The 20325-nt window shown below is 34.8% G+C and overlaps 1 protein-coding gene and 1 non-coding gene across 2 annotated transcripts; both read left to right on the top strand.

Annotated features, from left to right (window-relative positions):
- The first annotated feature begins 1336 nt into the window (after window positions 1-1336).
- On the top strand, window positions 1337-8751 carry LOC107889350 (ran-binding protein M homolog). The gene is made up of 10 exons (XM_016813736.2): window positions 1337-2062; window positions 3126-3272; window positions 3374-3466; window positions 4665-4710; window positions 4896-4972; window positions 5995-6157; window positions 6704-6772; window positions 7566-7625; window positions 7843-7929; window positions 8269-8751. Exons 1-10 carry the CDS (start codon window positions 1662-1664, stop codon window positions 8524-8526), a joined length of 1401 nt encoding a protein of 466 aa, XP_016669225.1. The 5' UTR covers window positions 1337-1661; the 3' UTR covers window positions 8527-8751.
- A 243-nt stretch (window positions 8752-8994) lies between these two features.
- On the top strand, window positions 8995-12117 carry LOC107889349 (uncharacterized). Its single transcript, XR_005901150.1, has 5 exons — window positions 8995-9799; window positions 10360-10821; window positions 11135-11511; window positions 11592-11659; window positions 11738-12117. It is a non-coding gene; the product is annotated as an uncharacterized protein (transcript).
- Window positions 12118-20325: the final 8208 nt, after the last annotated feature.

Genomic DNA, 20325 nt, shown 5'->3' with positions numbered 1-20325 from the left:
CAAGGAAAAACTTATTTGAGCTTTCGGCTAGTAAGCAGAATCATGATTGGTGAGTGTTCGGAGTCACTGCTAGTATGCGCGATTCATAGTCTTAATCAGGATATTAGGATTAGACTAAACCCTTATCCTAGGTTCTAAGAGTAAGTATTTCCTAACCATACTTTTAAAAAAAACTAAACCCTAACCTTAAAAAAATGGACATGAAAAATACTTCCAACTAGAAACATTTTCGTAAAATCAACCTAGTCCCGTAATTTTTACAAAAATAGCCTAATCTAGTAATTTTTTTAATTTCGACATTTTTAGAAAATTCAACCAAAGTTATATAGTATCGTTTGATTGACCTACGCCAACAAAATTAACAATTAAACTTGGTCAACATTAACAAAAATACTTGGTTAATTAATTATCTTTAAAGGTTCAATTGGGTATTAATTTTTCTTGATAAGTTAATTGGTTTTTTTTTCATTGTAGGCTATTTTATTAATAAGTCAATAATAAATAGTAAAAAACATTCTATCACTCCAAAAGTTTTTCCAAGTATGTATATTATATAAGTTATAGATTATAAGAAGATTATAAATTATAGAAATAAATTATAAATATAGATATTTAAATTTTACAATAATATTTGTTTATAAAAATATTAAAATATGTTATAAGTTTTTATTATTTTCATAAATTTGAAATTTTATTTTATTTTTAGGAATTTAATCTCAGATTTTAAAATTCAAATATAATTATTAACCGAATAAATTGATTGATGTGGTATTTTAAAATTAAAAAAAAATGTTGAAGATAAAAATATATGAACTCAAATAGGGACATTTATCACATATTTAACAATATTGGGTTAATTCATTATATATAAACTTGGTTAGCGGCAGTTAGACTTGCTCATGGGCTCGCCCGAAAAGTGGGAGGGTTTAGGTAAAAAGATAAGTCTGAAAAATGAATTTGGGCAAAAAAATAAGATCCGTTTAAAAAATAGGTTGGGCCATAGGTAAGACTTTTTTGGCCCAAGCTCGTAGTTTCTTTTGTTGTTTTGCTATTTTCATTTTTTTCACAATTTTGTTACAATTTCACTATTATGTTGTTACTATTTTGTTGTATAACTCTTGTTTTATTGTTAATTTTGTTACTATATTAAAGACATTTACTTATTAAGTTGTATCTATTTTATTATTATTTAAGTATATATATTTTAAATTTATTTTTAATTCTTTAAAAATGTTTATTTTTAATATTTTTTTATAAAAATATATAAAAAAATTAATACTAGCGGAAGCTAAATTCAAATTTTAATATTTTTAAATTCATTTTTTGAATCCAAGCCATCAAACTTAACAAACGGGTATATTTCGAGTTCAACCTAACAAACGGGAATAGAATTTTGGTTGGGCTGAATCCGGCCATGATACCTGTAGCGACAGTAAAATGAAGTTAAAAGAGGCCATTTTGGAATTTCACCAAAGTTTTGGTTGCTTCTTCGTCAGTTCTCTCCCCAAAGTAGAATCGAAGGAAATAAAATCCATTTCCATCTGAAAGTCTTCTTTTCAATTAAGTCTCGTTTAGAAAAAAAGGAACGAAAAAGGAACAGCTCAAAATCAGATGATTGCTTGAAAATAAATTTAGGTTTCCTTGGTTGGGTTTCCATAGAAATGAACTCCAGTAATACAAACAATGGCCAAAGCAACAACGGGAAGAGCAGCAGACTTGATGGCATAAACCGAGATCTAGGCTTATACTTCTTGGAGCTATCTCGGCTACGCTCCTCTGCGGCTCCGACGGAGATGGAGGAGGATGAGGAGGAGGCTCCGAAAGAGCTCAACACGATCAATAGCTCGGGAGGGTTCCTGGTGGTGGCGCCTGATAAGTTGTCGGTGAAGTATACGACTGTTAACCTACATGGTCACGACGTCGGTGTGGTTCAAGCTAATAAGCCGGCTCCAGTGAAGCGTCTGCTTTATTACTTCGAGATTTATGTGAAGGACGCTGGGGCTAAGGGACAAATTGCCATTGGATTCACCAATGAAGGCTTCAAGATGCGGAGGCAGCCCGGGTAAGCTACGTTTTTTATACTGAATAATGTTGTTGATAGGAAGGAGTTTTAATTGAAGTGTTCGTGATTATTATAGTTCAAAGTTAAGAGTTCTGTTGTTGTTTTAAACCGTTTTCTTTTAGTTGTTGAAAGAAGAAGAAGAGAAAAAGGGGGGTAGGGGATCAAATTCGTTGATTATGAGTTATGACGCAGTAGGGGAGAGGAAAAGCAAGGAATAGGATAGAGTGATATTTTGTTTTCTTTTACTGCTGCTTTATAGTTTTACTATTTTTATTTATTTTTTAAATTAATGTCTGATTAGTTGTTGGAAAAGCGAACAAATGTGGGACAAGAAAATGTTTTTACTACTTTATATTTGTATTTATTACTGTGTAACATAGAAAAAACGTTAAAAAAATTATACTGTGTGTGTGTGTTTGTGTTTGTAGTTTCGCCGTATGTATGATTGTGTATTGCTTGAGAATGGAAGAAAAACATTTAATCCTGGGTACTCTCTTGTTTCTTTCCTTTTTGTTTCAACGGGTGTTTTCTGAGTGTGGAAAAAGAGGGAAAGAAAGAGAAGGAAGATAGGATGAAGCTCTTAGTAAGTGAACATATGTTAATTGTATGGAAAAAAGGAAAACATAAATTATTTGACGTGGAAGTGCTGCAATTTACTGCAGGAAGAAAAAGAAATGATCTTGTATGGAGGCTTTTCTGTTGTTAATTCAGTTAAGTTGCATTTTTGTCTGGTTTTGAAGAGAGGTTCAGGATATCGAGAGAAATGAGGAAGGAAGAGTAAACGCCTCTTAGGCGAGAGGATGTCTTTTTATTGCTTGAGAATGTTTGGGTAGGAACAAAGAGAGAATGAGCTTTGTCTTTATAAATACCTTTTTACAGTTTTAGATTCTATTTTTTGACCCTGTCATCAACAAAAGGTTTTTTAACAGAGAAAGAAATTTATTAAGACAGCTTTTGTGTAGGTGTTCTTGATTGGGTTTGTCAATTTTCTGAAACTAAGGAAAAAAATATTTGTCTTCACTTCTTATATGTAATATCAAAGTATTCTTCTTGACTATGGCAGATGGGAAGTAAACAGTTGTGGGTATCATGGGGATGATGGATTGCTATATCGCGGACAAGGAAAGGGAGATGCTTTTGGTCCAACATATACAACAGGAGATACTGTTGGGGGTGGCACTAACTATGCTTCACAGGAATTCTTTTTCACGTAAGATACAATTGTCATTGGGCTTCTATTTGCTTGAATTTTAAGGTATATTCATTCCTGAAGATTCTCATGATTTTCTAAGCTCATTATGTTGATGCCAGTAAAAATGGGGTGTTAGTTGGAACAGTTTGCAAGGAAAAGGAAATGAAGGGTCGCTTATTTCCTACAATTGCAGTTCACAGCCAAAATGAGGAGTATGCATACCTTCTGTTTAGTTTACTTATATGAATTCTCTTTTATATGTCGTGATAAGACACCCATATTTGTTTTGAGTGTGGAATAAGAATAATGGAGATATCATTTTATTCTCTTCTTTCCTCTCGTTTAGTTAATTGACCGTGTTGCTATTTTGCTTCTTGACACATTGAGGTTTCTTTCAATAAATGAGTGGTAATGTGCTAGTCATTGCACTTCTATTTCTGGCATTGTCCATGGTCTAGTAAAGCTATTTTGAGGGTTAAATTTAGCTTAAACTTCCTCTTAGGTTGGGAGTAGATAATTGATTCTTTTTAGATACATGAATGTAGCTAGTTTCTTGCTGGAGATTGTACAAACTTATTTCTTGATAGTGGGGGTACAATAGTGAGTTACAAACTATATGGCATTAAGTGGAAATAAAAATTCCAGACCTCAAATTGAGCTTGAATGTTGGTTGAGCCCGAAAATAAATTGTCAAACTGAAATCGAGCAATTGCTTGATACTTGTTTGCTCATCTTGTTTGAAGCTGTATCCTTGGACCAGTAGTGCATTTTCTTTTGATACATCAATATACCAGATATTTCCTTGATCTGGTAGCCATTGGGTTGGATTTACTAAGCCCCAGAAAAGATGGTTGGAATATGAATTGATAGTGTAAATTGCTACAAGCCCTGCATACAGGTAATTCCATTTGAAGTTTTCTATAATGTGGACTCCCCTTGATACCTACTAAATATTAAGAAGTTGATTGCTACCAGATGTGATGTCCGTGAGAGACATGTATATTTTCAGAACTTGGGGAATGTTAGATATATATATTTTGAGGGCGGGGAATGTTATAATTAGGAATATCATGAAGGGGCAATTTCATGGTATTGTGCTAGAAGTACATGTTTATGATTTTTATCTTTAAATGTTGAAAATAATCTGTCATAATTATGTTAGTTCTAAAAATTAAATGCACTCTTCTTGTTCAATTTCTGCTAGTAGATTGTCCATTTTGATCATGGGCTACCGGTTCCTTGATTGTTATGAACTCCTAAAATGCAGTTATGATGCATCTTATCTGCTTGTTTAATTTTTCTTGTCCATTGGCTCATATCATTTCAAAGTTCATCACAATGCAAATAGATATTGTCATAGTGTTTTTAACCATGATTATTTGTATGACATTCTTATTTCAAAATGTGCAGGGTTCATGTCAACTTTGGGCAAAAGAAATTTGCTTTTGATTTGAAGGCAAGTTATGCTTCCTTATTTTGCAGCATGCTTTATTTTTTATGAATGTATGGTAACTTGGATTTTAGTATATCTTGGTCCTCTCCGTCTGTCACCTTAAGGGATTTCTTAAGGTTGTTTTGTTTGTTTTTCTTATTTTATTTATTTTTTATTTTCAAATTTATATGTTTGATGCCTTGCATCAGGAATATGAAGCTCAAGAGAGGTTGAAGCGGCAGATGACTATTGAAAAGATATCTCTTCCACCAAATATTAGTTATGGGTAAGTTTTTCTTTTGCTGCTAAAAGTATTTTCTGCCTCATGCTTGTCTGATTACTATTGCATGCTTTTATGTTTGTGGTTAAAGAAGTGTGACAGCTTTAAATTTGAGGTACTGGTTTTATAATGTAATAATTCTATAAAACAGAAGCTTGTGGGCTACACGATGATGAAAATTGTTACGGTCCCGACTGGTGGATCTTGTCACAGGATTCACAGGCAAACCATTAATCTTAGCAGGGCTCTTTCCCTAATTTCTATTTCTATATCGCAAATGACCAATGAACAAGTGGAACTTGTTGAAGGGAATTTTAGACCTTAGACTCGTTAGAGAGAATCTTAAATCTTGTAATTGTTTAGTTCGATATATATATTTATCATTCACTTGTCAAATGACCTCTTAAATAGCGTTTACATACTTCAATTTAAAGACTTACTAAGGAAGTAATCCTACTAAGGAAAGACCTAAAGAAAGCAAGAAGTACTCATAATTACAATCTTTAATACTTCCCTAATAAGATAATCATAAAATTGATTCCTAATAAATAAAATTACCAACGCTATCTGCTGTTGTTCCACTTTTGTGCATCTTACGACACAAATGTTTTTCCGAAAAATGCATCCGCAACAAAAATACTAATTACACACTGTTGCTCGCTGAAAATAGTTCTGTTCGTCTTCATCCGCAGCTTAGAGGACTCTAAAAAGGTTCGAAGCACCAAAAATATTGAGTACAAGTTAAATTTTTAGCACTTGGAGGATAAAGTGTCATACTGTTAAATCAGAGAAAATAAAAGTATATGCATAGAAGTTATATGTAATTGGATTTACTCTTTGGCCATAGCTTAAAGTTCTTAAAAAATAGTTTTTTAGTTATAGAGCCTTAAGCTGGGGCTATTTGCCTCTCTTTGGGTGGGTGTAAAAGTCAACTTGAGAAAACTTATTACTCTTTATCCTATTAAGCTTAATTATTAGTATGGCGTAGTGTATATTTTAATATATACCTTTCTGTTATTATTGAACAGACTTGTTCGCTCTTACTTGCTACATTATGGCTATGAAGATACACTCAATTCATTTGATTTGGCTAGTAAAAGCACTATCCCCCCTGTCTATATAGCTCAAGAAAATGGCTTTGACGAGCAGGATATCGGATATGCACTAAATCAGAGAAAGATTCTACGACAGGTTTGTAATTGTTTGACAATTCACAGTGCTGTATTATAGTTGTAATTTAGTTATGCTTTTCCTGTAGGAGTTGTTCCCTTAACTTTTCTAATAATTGAACAGAAAATTTAGACATGTGGCCAATGAAGTTGGCTAAAGCCAGTTATTTTGAGCATTAATAGTTAAGTTTGCCTTTGGTGTAGTCACATCCTTCACTCATTTTTTCCTAGGTTACGAGGGTCTCATTTTGCTGTTAGTTTTAAATCTCCAGTAACTTGGGCGTAAGCTAACTGTTTTGTAAGGATGGGTGTTCCCATTGTGTAAATACCATATTCATGAGCTCAAACTTTTTTTGTTGCTCCAAGCCCCACCAAAAAAAGGAAAAAGAAGTAGCAAGAGTCAACTAATGAATATTTATTCTTCTGTTAGCACCTTCAATGTTATATATATAAGACTATCTTTTCTTTTTTGAATATTTGTTACCTGTAATCTACTATGCTTACTTTGATCACTTTCTTCTGCTGTTCTGGTTAAATTAGTGATTATTGTGTTTTCATTGCAATGAAGCTCATCAGGAATGGTGAGATTGATGCAGCAATTAGCAAACTTCGTGATTGGTATCCCCAGATTGTTCAGGTCTGTACACTATTCGATTTTGTCTACTGTTGTGAAAACATATATCAACTGTCATAAGAGGATTAAGTTATGTTGTCAATGCATGTGAATGGGACTTGTATGTGGCTCCTTTAATGTCATTCTAGAACTTTGTTTCTTTGTTCTGTTAAAGCATTTGTATATTTTTTTGTCAGTTAAAATATGCAGTTAGTCCTTGTACTTTACAATGATTAATGGCATATTTTAACCTTTTTTGCCTCTTGATTCTTTCTTTTCTGGTTCCATTATTGTTGTTTTGGCCATTGGGAACTCAAGGAGTGCCCTGCATTTATAAATATCAAATTTAACTTGCATTCTTGCCTTTTACTTCAGTAATTCTTGTCATTCCTTCTTTCCCTTTTCCTCTGTCCCTATATTATGGCTAGGATAGAGATGTTTAAACTGGGTCAGGTTAGCCAGTGATACAACAGAATATGCTAATATTCTTGTCATTTCATCCTTGGAAGAGAAAGAGGGAAGAATTGTATATTATTCTACTTTCAAAGCAGCAATTACATTAAAACTCATGATTGCTCTCCTCAAACCTTAGGGTTTGCCTTGGATATTAGTCACAACATTTATGATTTTCCTTGTCTTCTGATTGTTTGCTACTAATGTATGTTCAATTAGCTACAAATTTCTGTCGCACATAAATTGTAAGTGGTGAAGAAAGTGTTGTGGCAGTCCCCTTGTTCATTATTCCATGTATGCTTGAAATAGCTTTAGTGTTTTGGATTTATACACAAACCTTTCTGTTATGTCATGCTAAATGCAGGATGACAAATCTGCTACTTGCTTTCTGCTGCACTGCCAAAAATTTATCGAATTTGTTCGGGTACATTTTCTTTCCTATATATTAGCTTATCTAGTGATTACCATCTTTAGTTTTTGTATGAATAACGACACTAATTACAGAAAAATTCTTATCCATCATGTTTTGAAATCTGATGGAAAATATCTTACTGGATATACCTTGTTGTCTTTTTCACTTCTTGAGACTTCTAACCTAAATTCTCGGTTCTGATATATTGGGAGATACTTCCTGTGTGTAGGTAGGAGCACTTGAAGAGGCTGTTAAGTATGGAAGAATTGAATTGGCAAAATTTTTTCGGTTGGCTGGATTTGATGATTTAGTGCAGGTTGATAATTCTTTTTCTTATACTTTCCCTTTGGTCTATACTGAGAGTTGCATTTTGAATATGTGAGATGACAAACATTATGTTAGGGATGTGCCGAGCTTGTTAATTTCCTTTTATTTTTAGTTTATATTAATTCATTTTGACATGCATCTGAGCTGATATAATTTTGTTTTCCCTTTCTGTGTATATTTTAAGAAAATTAAGATTTACAAAAGCTCGTCATTTCTCGTATGTACTTTTAGACATGGTTAACATCTATTTCTACGTAGTGCATGTGAAGAAGGAATGTAGGATCAAAAGGCTTCCCAAAGCTAATATATGAGTTGGTTTTTCAATTAGGACTGTGTTGCTTTGCTGGCATATGAACATCCACAGGAGTCCTGTGTGGGATACCTTCTAGAAGAGTCGCAACGTGATCTTGTGGCAGACACAGTTAATGCAATGATATTGTCAACAAATCCGAACACGCAAGATATGGAAGGGTGCTTACAGTCGTATCTTGAGAGATTACTGAGGCAGCTAACAGCTTGCTGTTTGGAGAGAAGGTCGGCAAATGGGGAACAGGGTGAAGCATTTCTTTTACGTCGTGTTCTTTAACAGCTGATGTGATAATGTAAATTGAATTCTCTTACTTGGTCCATATCTTCAATAGATGTTTGACTAATCCCATCCCAATTTACAAGACCTTGTTATATAGAGAGTAGAGAGCATCCCTTATCCTCTCTCAACATGGTGCTGTTTCTCCTTGTGCTTGTAAGATTTATTTATTTTCTTTTGATTTTTTTTTTAATCTTTGAAATGATAATTTTCTAATTTGCTGGATGCGGATTCCAATGTGAATATTTGTATTCTAAAGATCTTACTCACATGAATATTATGTGGATAATTTAAATGAATCACTTACTTCGTAAAAAATGGTTTTTTTTTCAATTTTATAATTTAATAATTAAGCTGATTAAGGAGTATCTCTACCTATGTTGTTTGTATGTAGGTCAGAGCAAAAAGAGAAAGAAAACCCTAAAACAACCATTCCCGATTCTCAAGACAACATGTCGGTAAATAATAATAAATAAATCCACCAACTCACTCAAAAACCCTGTTCTTAACAAAAAGGAAAAAAGAGCTGGCTGGCACCATCATTACCAACAGCAAAACCCTTGGTTTTTCTTTCCCTCTCCTTCCCGCCTCTTCTCTTTGAGGGTTTCCTTTCTATTTTCTCTAGTCTTATCTTCTTCAGTTTTACATTTTTTCGAATTCAATAGATACCCTAACATCAGACAAAAAGATAGTGAAATGCTTTTGAGGGATGCAGAAACTGATAAGAACCCCTTCTGCTCCTCCCCTGCTTTCCACTTCTTCCCTTAAACCCTCTCTCCCTTTTCTCTCTCTCTCTCTTTCTCTTCCTCTCCCTTTCTCCACCCCTGCTTCTTCTTCTACTATTTCTTTCTCAATGCCCACTGCCACTCTCCCAGGTTGTGGCTCTTCTCTCGCCGCCGCCGCCGCTCTTACCAACAAAACTTCCTCTCTTTCCCGCCGATTCTACACTACTGCTAGTTATCTCTATCAGCCCCGTTTAAATACAAGAAACTCTCTACGGGCTTGGCCTGGGAGAGTTGGTATCCGGCCGGCTTGGTGCCATTCCAGTGGGATAGAGGAGCAGTTGAGTCCAATTGAAACTTCCAAGGATTTGAATGAAATTGAAGAGGAAGCTAAGCCGATAAGGTTGAATAGAAGGCAAAAGGGTTCTGGGGTTTTGGTGGGGAGTCCGGATTTGTTGACGATTCCGGGCGTTGGACCTAGGAATTTGAGGAAGCTTGTGGAGAATGGGATTCAAGGTGTTGCTGAGCTCAAGCAGTTGTACAAGGACAAGGTTTTCTCTTTCTTTTTTTCCTGCTATTATCTATGGGAAGCTTGTTTGGTACCGAACTGTTTAAATGGAGTTGCGGTTTTTATTTTTATTTTATACTGGTTTTAATGTGTATGTTTTGGTTAGTTTTTCATGCGGGTGATGTCGAAAATTGATTTAAATAGTGGTTTTTGTTTCATTAAAGTCCATTTGTTTGAAGTTTTTAGTGTTTAAGATGTGAGTTTTCCCCATTTTTTTCATGAGAGTCCAACTCCTTTCCGTTACTTTCCAGTTCCTTTTTCATCATAATACACAGGCATGGCTTCCACAATTCATCGATGTTTTCTACTTATGTGAATGGTAGTTATGGGTGTATTGGAAAGCAAGGGATAGAGAACTAAATGAAGCTCAATCTGTATCTAAAATGGTTCAATGGTTGTTGACTCCCTAAACGCGAGGACCGGAATTTTTTATTTAATTGATTGTAAAAACTTGTGTTGTTTATTGGCATGGAAGAAACCATTTTTTGTATGATTATTTGGTTAGATTGTTTGTTGAATTGAACTTTACCTTCTCCTTGGCAGTTTTTTGGAAAGGCTAGTCAGAAGATGGTTGAGTATTTACAAAGTTCTGTTGGGATTATCCACAGAAATCATGCCGAGAGTATAACAACTTTTATTAAGGAGAGTGTGGATGAAGAACTGAAGGATTTGAACTCAGATACAAAGCCAGCTTCAAAGAAACGGTTAACATTCTGTGTTGAAGGAAATATCAGTGTTGGAAAGACGACGTTCCTTCAAAGAATAGCTAATGAAACACTGGAGCTGCGCGATCTTGTTGAGATTGTTCCAGAACCCATTGATAAGTGGCAGAATGTTGGACCTGACCATTTCAATATATTAGATGCGTTTTATGCTGAACCACAGAGGTATGCCTATACCTTTCAAAATTATGTCTTTGTTACAAGGGTTATGCAGGAGAGAGAGTCATCTGGTGGTCTTAAGCCGCTCAGGTTAATGGAAAGGAGCGTTTTCAGTGACAGAATGGTAAGCATAGAGTAGTTTCTTCTTCTTATTACCTTTTTTCCTGTCTGTTATTATGATATGATGATGAGTTTCTCTGTGTTGTCATGTTCTGCTTTTCAAGAAGTTTTCTTTAGTCTATGTTTTTATCTTGATGTAGGAAAGCGAAATATTAGAAGTTTTTTTTTTTATGAATTTTCTGTTCAACAATGACCAAAGTCATTGGATTTTAATCCTTGCAGTTTTCTCTTTCTCCTTTGGTTTATTCCAATCAAGAGGAAGAAAGCTGACCTAAGAGTTTCAAGGCTGATAACTTTATCTCGTTTTTACTATTAAGGTGTTTGTACGAGCTGTTCATGAAGCAAATTGGATGAATGAGATGGAGATCAGCATTTATGACTCATGGTTTGATCCAGTTGTATCATGCTTGCCGGGCTTATTCCTGATGGTTTTATCTATCTAAGGGCAAGTCCTGATACATGCCATAAGAGGATGATGCTGCGAAAAAGAGCAGAAGAGGGTGGGGTGAGCCTAGATTATCTGCGTGACTTGCATGAAAAGCATGAGAGCTGGCTTTTACCCTTTGAAAGTGGAAATCATGGAGTACTGTCTGTTAGTAAGTTACCCATTCATGTGGATAGCTCTTTGCACCCTGATATCAGAGATCGAGTGTTCTTTTTAGAGGGTAATCTTATGCATTCTAGCATTCAGAAGGTAAGATGGTTTCCTTTCTGTGTGGAATTTGGATTAGATTGCTTTCCTCATTTGAACTGTTAATCTTTTTCTATGAACAGGTTCCTGCTTTGGTGCTTGACTGTGAGCCCAACATAGATTTCAGCAGAGATTTTGAAGCAAAGAGACAGTAAGATAACATGACCTTTAATTTTTCGTCATATTAGCCTTTAGATATTAACTGATTCCTGAACTGGCTCTGGTGAAGGTATGCACGCCAAGTTGCAGAATTCTTTGAATTTGTGAAGAAAAAGAAAGAAATCTCAACTACTAAAGCTGGGGAAGAAGGCCAAGGGGGCAGTCAACCTCAGATTATACTGCCTCATGCAGGTGGATTATGGGTACCAGATGGAAAACATTTCCCAGATGCCGCCCTAAAATCTCTAGAATTCCGGCGAGCCATGTCCTACATGTCTGGATCAGGCTAGTCAGCTTTTTTTTTTTTTTTTTTTCAGATCTAGAGGTGTCTGTTACTGGTGGACGTAGGATGCCTCGTGTAAAAATGTTTGACCATTATTAACCTTTAGGAATGTAGAGATGTTGAAATGCTTGGACAGTTTTCTTTAAATACATTGGTCGTTGGTGTAATGGTGCTTTGTTTTCCTGTGGTAGTAACCATTCTAATGAATCATGAAATAGATACGGATATGATATACCCAAAAATTCTATTGAAAAATAGGAAAAAAACGAAAAAGGATAGGCGCAAGGAATTGGGATCTCTCCGTTTCCAAGCGAAGAAAACACAATTTTGTTTTTCAATTTTTTGTCCTTAACGAAAGAAAATAAAGTACAAATTCTTTATTTGTGGAGGTAGAAAGTTCTTCTAGGGCTTTCTCTTCTACGTTCTCTTCTACCTCCTTTATTGGGTTGTTGCCTGCTTTGATTCCCAGTTTTACCGTTGGTTCATTAAGTTTTTTAATTCCTAGCACTTTGGATCCAATTATTGTTGACTCTCTGCGAAGTATTCCTCCATTAACAATTGTGGCCTCACAACCAGTTGTGCATGGGGCTGTTCCTATCAGCTCTTCATCAGCCTTTACCTCCGCAATAGGTTAGTCTATCTAATGTGGATATTACCTCAATGAAGTTTGCACTGTTGCAAAATTTGAGATATTTCAAGACTCAAATTCCACTTTCTTGAAAACGACTGATAGACATTTGTTTATAAGCCTTGGACTAGTAAAATTAAGTTGAGAAAGTAATTGGACTAGTAAAATTAAGTTGAGAAAGTACAGTAGTGCATTGGGTTCAAAAGGCTAGTATAATTTACATTTGAGTTTTTATGTTTTTGTTTTTGGAAGTATTTTTTACTGAAATGTTTTGGACTTAAAAAAAGTGAAACTTAACTTGTGACACCTATGTTTAGCTAAGCTAAAAATAACTACAAAAAATATCCTTGTGAACAATATCCAACATGCTTCAAGCTATTCAACTTGTAATGATGATGCAAGCACATCAGCTCAAGTTACTTACGCCATCTGTGTTAGTGTTCCAGATATAGTTAGGGGAGCTGAAAAGGGGAAAAACATGTTAGGTTGTATTCTTAGTAAGAATAACCCAAATGTTACATCTTTTCCCTTGGAGAGATGTATTTTCCATTGAATTTTGATAAGGTGATGATGTGAGCAATAGCCGTGATTCCTAAAGAGATACGAGATGTTGGTTCTATTACTGTTCCAATAGAAGTTATAAGGGCTTGAAGGAGTCTTTTTTTTTTTACTTTTTGCAACGGATAAAGATGTGAACATTCACTAATAAGCATTTAGTTGAGTTGAACCAAGAGAGGTTAAAGTTAAAAATGAGATTCAAGAAGTTTGTTGTAAATGTTGAATTGTTCAAGAAGTTGAGTAGGGTAGTAACTGCGAGAGAGGAAGCTTTAAATTTGAGTGTGAACATTTACAGGTTGAGAATGAAGCCTTCAAAAAGGAGAAACTTGGGTTACAAATTGAGGCCATGTACAAAGAAAAGATAGACAAGCATGTGCCAGAGGTGGAGTCAATAGGGCGAGATCATGCTGCTGAGTTAGTGAGAATACAAGAGTCTTATATGTCGGAAGTAGCATTAATCAAGCAGGAGTGTGATGAGATGCTAGAAGCCTCGCCCAAGAAATAGTCTTTAAAGAAGAAGTTAGAATATGCAAGTTTTGCTTTGGTTGCCAAGGACGGTTTGATAGCCACTATCACAAAAGATGCTAAAACTGAGATAACAGATACAATACCTTATGTGCCGAGGTACTATATTGTGTCACAGGTCGCAGATCAAATCCTGTGACGAATGCACAAATAGCGTCCCATGGAAGTCAATTGATGAAATGGGGCTCATTTGACCCGCTTAAACTGGCCCGATTCATGGAACATATGGAGAAACCCATCTACTTGAAGTCTTACCCCTAACCCGTATCCATCGCCGGAATAAGATTACGGAGCATTACCGGGATTTACAGATCGAATAACAATCATTTCATATTGTCTAGGAACCATATCTTAAATCATTCGTAAAGTCCCTTATATGAGCCTTCGAGGCCCAAATTACACATTAGAAATAAGTCGAGAATAAGCCGGGTACTCAAAGAATTTTTAAGAAAACATAAAAAATTTTCAAAGGAGCATGGGACACATGCCCATGTGGCCAGGCCGTGTGGCTCACACGGTCAAGAGACACGACCGTGTCTCAGGCCGTGTGGGCATTCGAAGTTGGGGCATATGGCCGTGTCCCAGCCCGCGTCCAAATTAGGGTGCTTACTGACTTGGGTCATATGACCACGCCCGTGTGCTAGGCCATGTGAGCATACTGACTTGTAAAATTTAAGTGCAGGGGTCACATGGCCAAGTCACACGCTCATGTGCTAGGCCGTGTAAAAAATCCTGGATATTCTGTTTTGCAATTTAATAGATGCAGGGATACACGTCCAAACCACACGCTTGTGTGTTAGGACGTGTGTCATATACGACTGAGACACACACTTGTGTCTCTGGCCATTTGGATGAAAATAGGCCATTTCATGGCCACATTTCTCACACATTTTTGATTTCAACCTAAACACTTCAAATTTCACACTCATAGGCCATAACAAGGCCTTCAATACAACCAACTCAAGCTCTAAACATGTCATAATATCTCATATATTATAGCATTTGAAATTTACCATATTGATCAAAACACATATTTGCACACTTATACCAAATATACTATACTATTTCATTCACCAACATGCCTATAAACTATACACCACTTAACCACGCCAAACATATATCAAGCATGACAATACCACACATACATATATAAGTTGATTGTAATTATAAAGAAAATATAATTCATAATATTTACACAAACCAACTTTAATCAAATCCATACCAACCTTATACATGCCATATAAACCATAGTGTACGTTTAAAAAAAAACTACCGGAGTAAACTGGATAGTGTGACTTGATGTGCTGATTCGGTCTTTCGATCTTTCGAGAATCTACAAAGACATTAAACAACACAAATAAGTTTAAGAAAGATTAGTAAGTTCAATAAGTTAAACATAAATCTTATCGAACCTATTATAACAAATCAATTAAATAAATTCATTCAATGTAAATTCCTTGCCAATCACAACTTCAATCGATGAATACACTTATTTTAGATCAATATCAATAACAAACAATATGTATTTCTATTTCAATTACATAATCACTTACCAAATTATTTCAAATTGAGGAACGGCTTACGGATAAGAGTACATCGTTTTCAGAAGCCGGAGGTTGAACAGAAGCTCATGAGAGCTAAACAGAAACCCATAAGTGTTGAATGAAAGCTCGTAAGAGCTGAACGGAAACTCATAAGGGTTAAATAAAAGTTCAAAAGAGCTGAACGAAAACTCATATGAGTTAAACAAAAGCTTGTGAGAGCTAAACGGAAAGTAAAGACAAAAGTTTGCAAAAAATGCTGAACCTCGGTTTACTTTGTTAATTTGCTGTCATTTTCCTCTAATGCCGTCAATTTGCCGAATGTCGAATGTACTCAAATCCCTCGTTCCATTTAATTCGAATATTCAATTCAAATTTATAACTTTAACAATATTTCATTTTCAACAATAGAATAAATACATAATACCATTCATCAATTCAATATAAATATTAAAGTTTAACTGTACGAACTTACCTGGGTTAAATTGTAATATTTGCAGTAGTTCAAGGACTATTCCGCTAGTTTTTCTTTTTCATGAGTATTTAAGGGATCTTGATTTAAAATATAAAAGTACTCATTCATTAGCATATATTTGAGTTCTAATTCATTTCACAATTAATACCCTTCAATTTTTTTAATTTACACAATTACCCCAAACTTTCACAACTTTTGCAATTTAGTCCTTCACTAATTAATCTTATCAAATTAAATCATTTTTATCAATTAATAATTTATATAAATATTCTAGGCTATCATGCAGCCCTTCATAAAACAAAAATTTAATACCAAACCCTAATTCTTTAATTCTTCACAATATGATCCTAAAATCAATATTTAACAAAATCACTTAATAAAATCATCATACAACAAAATTAAATCTCTAAATCCATGTTATTCATCTAAAATATAATACTCATAAATTTAAACTTTCAAAATTTTCAATAAAATAAAAAACTAAGGTATTATTAAGTTGGGCTTAATTGTAAAAGTCTCAAAAACATAAAAATTACAAGAAAAGAGTAAGAATTAAACTCACATGGAGCTAAAATATGAAAACAAGCTTTAAGAGCTCTTCAATTGTGTTTTTGGATAGAAATTTAAAGAAGAATTGCCTAGAAACCCTTTTAATTTCTAATTTGTATATTTAATTTCAAATAATTTACCATTTTGCCATTAAATTACATTATTTTATTATTTTTCTTTGTTTTTGCCGCCTCATGCCTTCCATTTAGGCATATTTACTCCTTAAGTCCTCCATTTTTAATAATTAAGCCATTTAATCATTTATTTCTTATAATTAACAAGTTTTGCACCTTTTTCAGTTTAGTCCTTTTTAATTAATTAACTATCAAATTGTTAAAATTTTCTAACAAAACTTTAATACTACCTTAATTAAACTCCATAAATATTTATAAAAATATGTATGGCTCGGTTTATAGAATTGAGGTCTTGATACCTCATTTTCTAAACCACTTGACCTAATAAATCCTTATAAAACACAAATTACTAATTCAAAAATCTTTCTAAAACCACATTTACAAGCTTATGCGTCGGATTTGGTGGCCTTAAACCACTGTTTCCGATACCATTGAAAATCAGGCTGTTACATTTAGGGCTACCATGACAAATACGGAAACTAGTCTTAGAAGATATGTAATCCGATATGGATTGATTTTATAATCTTAAAGGATTGAGTTAATTCCTTAAGAATCTCAGTTGTAGATAGGCTTTAATCTCGACTGTCGATGTAACTCAATATGTACCGTTAGTTTTGGATGAGCTCAACTATAAATAGAGGTCTTTCTCCCCCTATTTGTAATCACCCCAAGATACCCAGTTGTAATCTGCCATAGTAATTGAATATTATTGAGAGCATTTACTTAAACACTTGGCATGCTTTTGTTTTCTTATGGCATTTTCTCTTCTTTTGTTACTATTTTGTTTTGAATTTGTTTCCGTTTTATATTCGATGCCTTGGAGAATTTCCATTGAGGATTCTCATTTTATGAGAGTTAGGCTGACTTAGGCAGATTTGAACCCAAGAAATTGCCTAAGGTCGTATGGATTGCGAGACTAAAATTTTAGACCGTGACAATTTGTATCAAAGTTAAGGTTTTGAAGGCACCGATTGAGAAGACGAAATGAGTAGACGAGCAAAATGAGCCAATGGAAACTTTTAGAAGGGCCAAGAAAACTAGTCGACCGAAGGACATGCTGTTGGCTATGAAAGAATGAGTGGTCTCGAGGAGTCCATGAGGGATATGAAGGAGACACTTGAGGTAGTCAAGGGACGCACTAAAAAGTTAGACCTGATGAAAGAGTAACTTAGGGAAACGGTGTTAGAGTCTCTCGGTTCTAATGTGAAAGAGATGCAATGGGTGCTTAATTCTACTACGAATAAGCTAACAGTAAGGGATAATGCTCTTAAGGTCATGGTGATGGCTTTGGCAGAGGAAACAATGGCCACAATAAGGGCTTTGAGCACAAGAATTGAAGAGCTCGAGGGAGAGCTTGTTGTGTGTCGAGTCGTCGTGGGTAGAGGAGTGTTGGGTGCAACACTAAACTGAGAGATAGATGTTTTCAAACTGAATAAGTTCAAAGGGGCAAGGTCCGTAAGAGAGGTGGACAACTTCTTGTAGGAGATGGAGCAATACTTTCGTGTCATGGGCATCAAGTATGATGATACTAAGGTAAATATTATCGCTAAATATCTTACTGATTTTGCTCTTCTTTGGTGGAGACGTACATCCACAGATGAAAAACGTGGTTAGGTTGTGATTGAGACTTGGAAAGATTTCCATAGTGAATTCAAGAGGAATTTTTACCCAGAGTATGTTAAGGATAAGGCTCTAGTTAGGTTGCGTCGGCTTACACAACAACGCATAGTTAGGAAAAGGGGTAAGAAAAGCTTGATTCAACTCGAAAAAAATTTTGAATTTCGAGTTCGAGTTCGAGTCGAGTTTGGCTTTCGAATTCGAATAACTCGAATAATTCGAATAAACCGAATATCAAACTATAATAATTTACATTATTACCCCAAACTCCTAAACCTCTTCACTTTCCTCCCAAAACTTTTACTCCCTCCCACTTTCCCTCCATAACTGATAAACCGTAAATTATATACATTTTTACCCCATGTTTAATGCATTTTATGGATGATTTCTCATTAGAATTGGTGAATTCGATACTTCTAATGCTTTAATTTCATGTTTTATACTTAGGAGAGCATAAGAGAGCGAAAGGAACGAGAAACGGGCCAAAAACAGAGAAAATAGACCAAAGTATGAAATCAACACAGCCTGGACCTCCTCACACGGGCAGACCACATGGCCGTGTCCATTTGGTAAAATTAGAGAATGACTCACACGGACGTGTCCCTGCTGAGCCCAAGTTAAGTCAAATTCGGAAAAGGCCATTTTTGAGGGCTTCTAGGCATTCCAAAGCCTATAAATACACCCTAGAAGAGGAGAAAAAGGAGACGGAGAATAGGGGGTAAGGAATTACCCCAAGGAAGCCGATTGATCCATCTCAGAAGCCGGATTCATTATCAAGACTAAAGATATCTCCTCAATTTCCCTTCAGGAGTTTTGGGTTTTCTTTATGTTTTGTACTCTTTATTCTTCTGAGATGTTTTCTTGTTTAGTTATGAACTAAATCCCCTAAATACCTAAGGGGAATGAAACCTAAGACGAATCTTGTTATTATTTTCTGAATCGTATGATAAATATTTAACTTGTTATTAATTATGTGTTCTTAATTCTTGTTTTGATATCCCATGATACTGATTCAAGACATGCTCTTATTTAGAGGAGGAATAGACCCTGTCTAAGAGTACTTTTGTCATAATTAAGTGGAGTTGATTGCGCGCCTAGAAATAGGGTGACAAGATTTTACCGGATTAGGGTGAAACCTAATAAGGAGATCTATAGATCGAGTTAATGTAACCCTAGAGTGTTAATTAGAGAAAAGTCTCGGTTATTCAATCTAGGGATTAGATGTTATTAGACTTGAATAGGAATAATAACATAACTTAGGGGTCTCTACGGAACAAGATGAATGAATAAATCGTCTGATTCAGAGCTAGAATAACAAGTAAAGTCTAGGTGGATTTTTCCTTAAGTATTGTCTCAATCGATTTTCCTAAAAGCAATTCCCTAACTCTTTTCTCTGTGCTTTTTTAGTTTAGATAATTAGTTAAATTAAAACAAAACCCTATTATTCTTAGGCTAGATAATAAAAAGACAGTCATTACTAGTACTTTTGGTTCCCTTGGGTACGATATCCCGGTCTTGCCATTACTATACTATTGTTCGATAGGTGCACTTTCCTTTTCGTCGTGATAATAGTTAGTCTAGGTTTGATCTTCATTATAAATATTTATTACTTGTTACGAATCACGCGATCAAGTTTTTGGCGCCGTTGTCGGGGAACTAAAATATTAGGAATGCTCAATTTTTATTACTTTAGCCATTTATTTTTCTTGCAATTTAATTTAATTTAATTATTATTATTATTTATTTATTTTTTTCCTTCTCTTGGCAGGTTTTTATAGTTTATGACTAGAAGAAACCCATCGGGACCATTACTTTTTGACGAAAAAATCGATCGTACAGTTTGTAGAAATCAAAAAGAGATAAGGCGCATCTTACGATTCATAGAGAATGAGCAAGAAGACGATACTCAACCCCCAACCGAAGAAATGGCTGAAAACCAAGGCAATTAGCTACCTCCTGCAATTGCGACTAATCAAAATCCCGCTCCACGCACGATGTATGATTATGATAAACCTTCTTTAACAGGAACTGAATCTAGTATAGTAAGACCTGCTGTAGCTGCAAATGAATTAAAACCTAACACTATTCAGATGATACAGTAGTTTGTTCAGTTTGATGGTTTGCAGGATGAAGATCCCAACGCTCACTTAACAAATTTTCTGGAATTTTGTGATACATTTAAAATCAACGGCCTTTCTGATGGTGCCATTCACCTTCAGTTATTTCGTTTTTCATTGAGGAACAAAGCTAAACAGTTGTTAAACTCGTTACCACGAGGGTTTATCACTACTTGGGAACAAATGACCGAGAAATTTTTACTGAAATATTTTCCGCCAGCTAAAATGGCT

Source organism: Gossypium hirsutum, chromosome A09, assembly GCF_007990345.1.
Source record: "Gossypium hirsutum isolate 1008001.06 chromosome A09, Gossypium_hirsutum_v2.1, whole genome shotgun sequence".
NCBI lineage: Eukaryota > Viridiplantae > Streptophyta > Magnoliopsida > Malvales > Malvaceae > Gossypium > Gossypium hirsutum.
The sequence above is the reverse complement of the archived record's forward strand: the minus strand, read 5'-3'. Positions and strand labels throughout refer to the sequence as shown.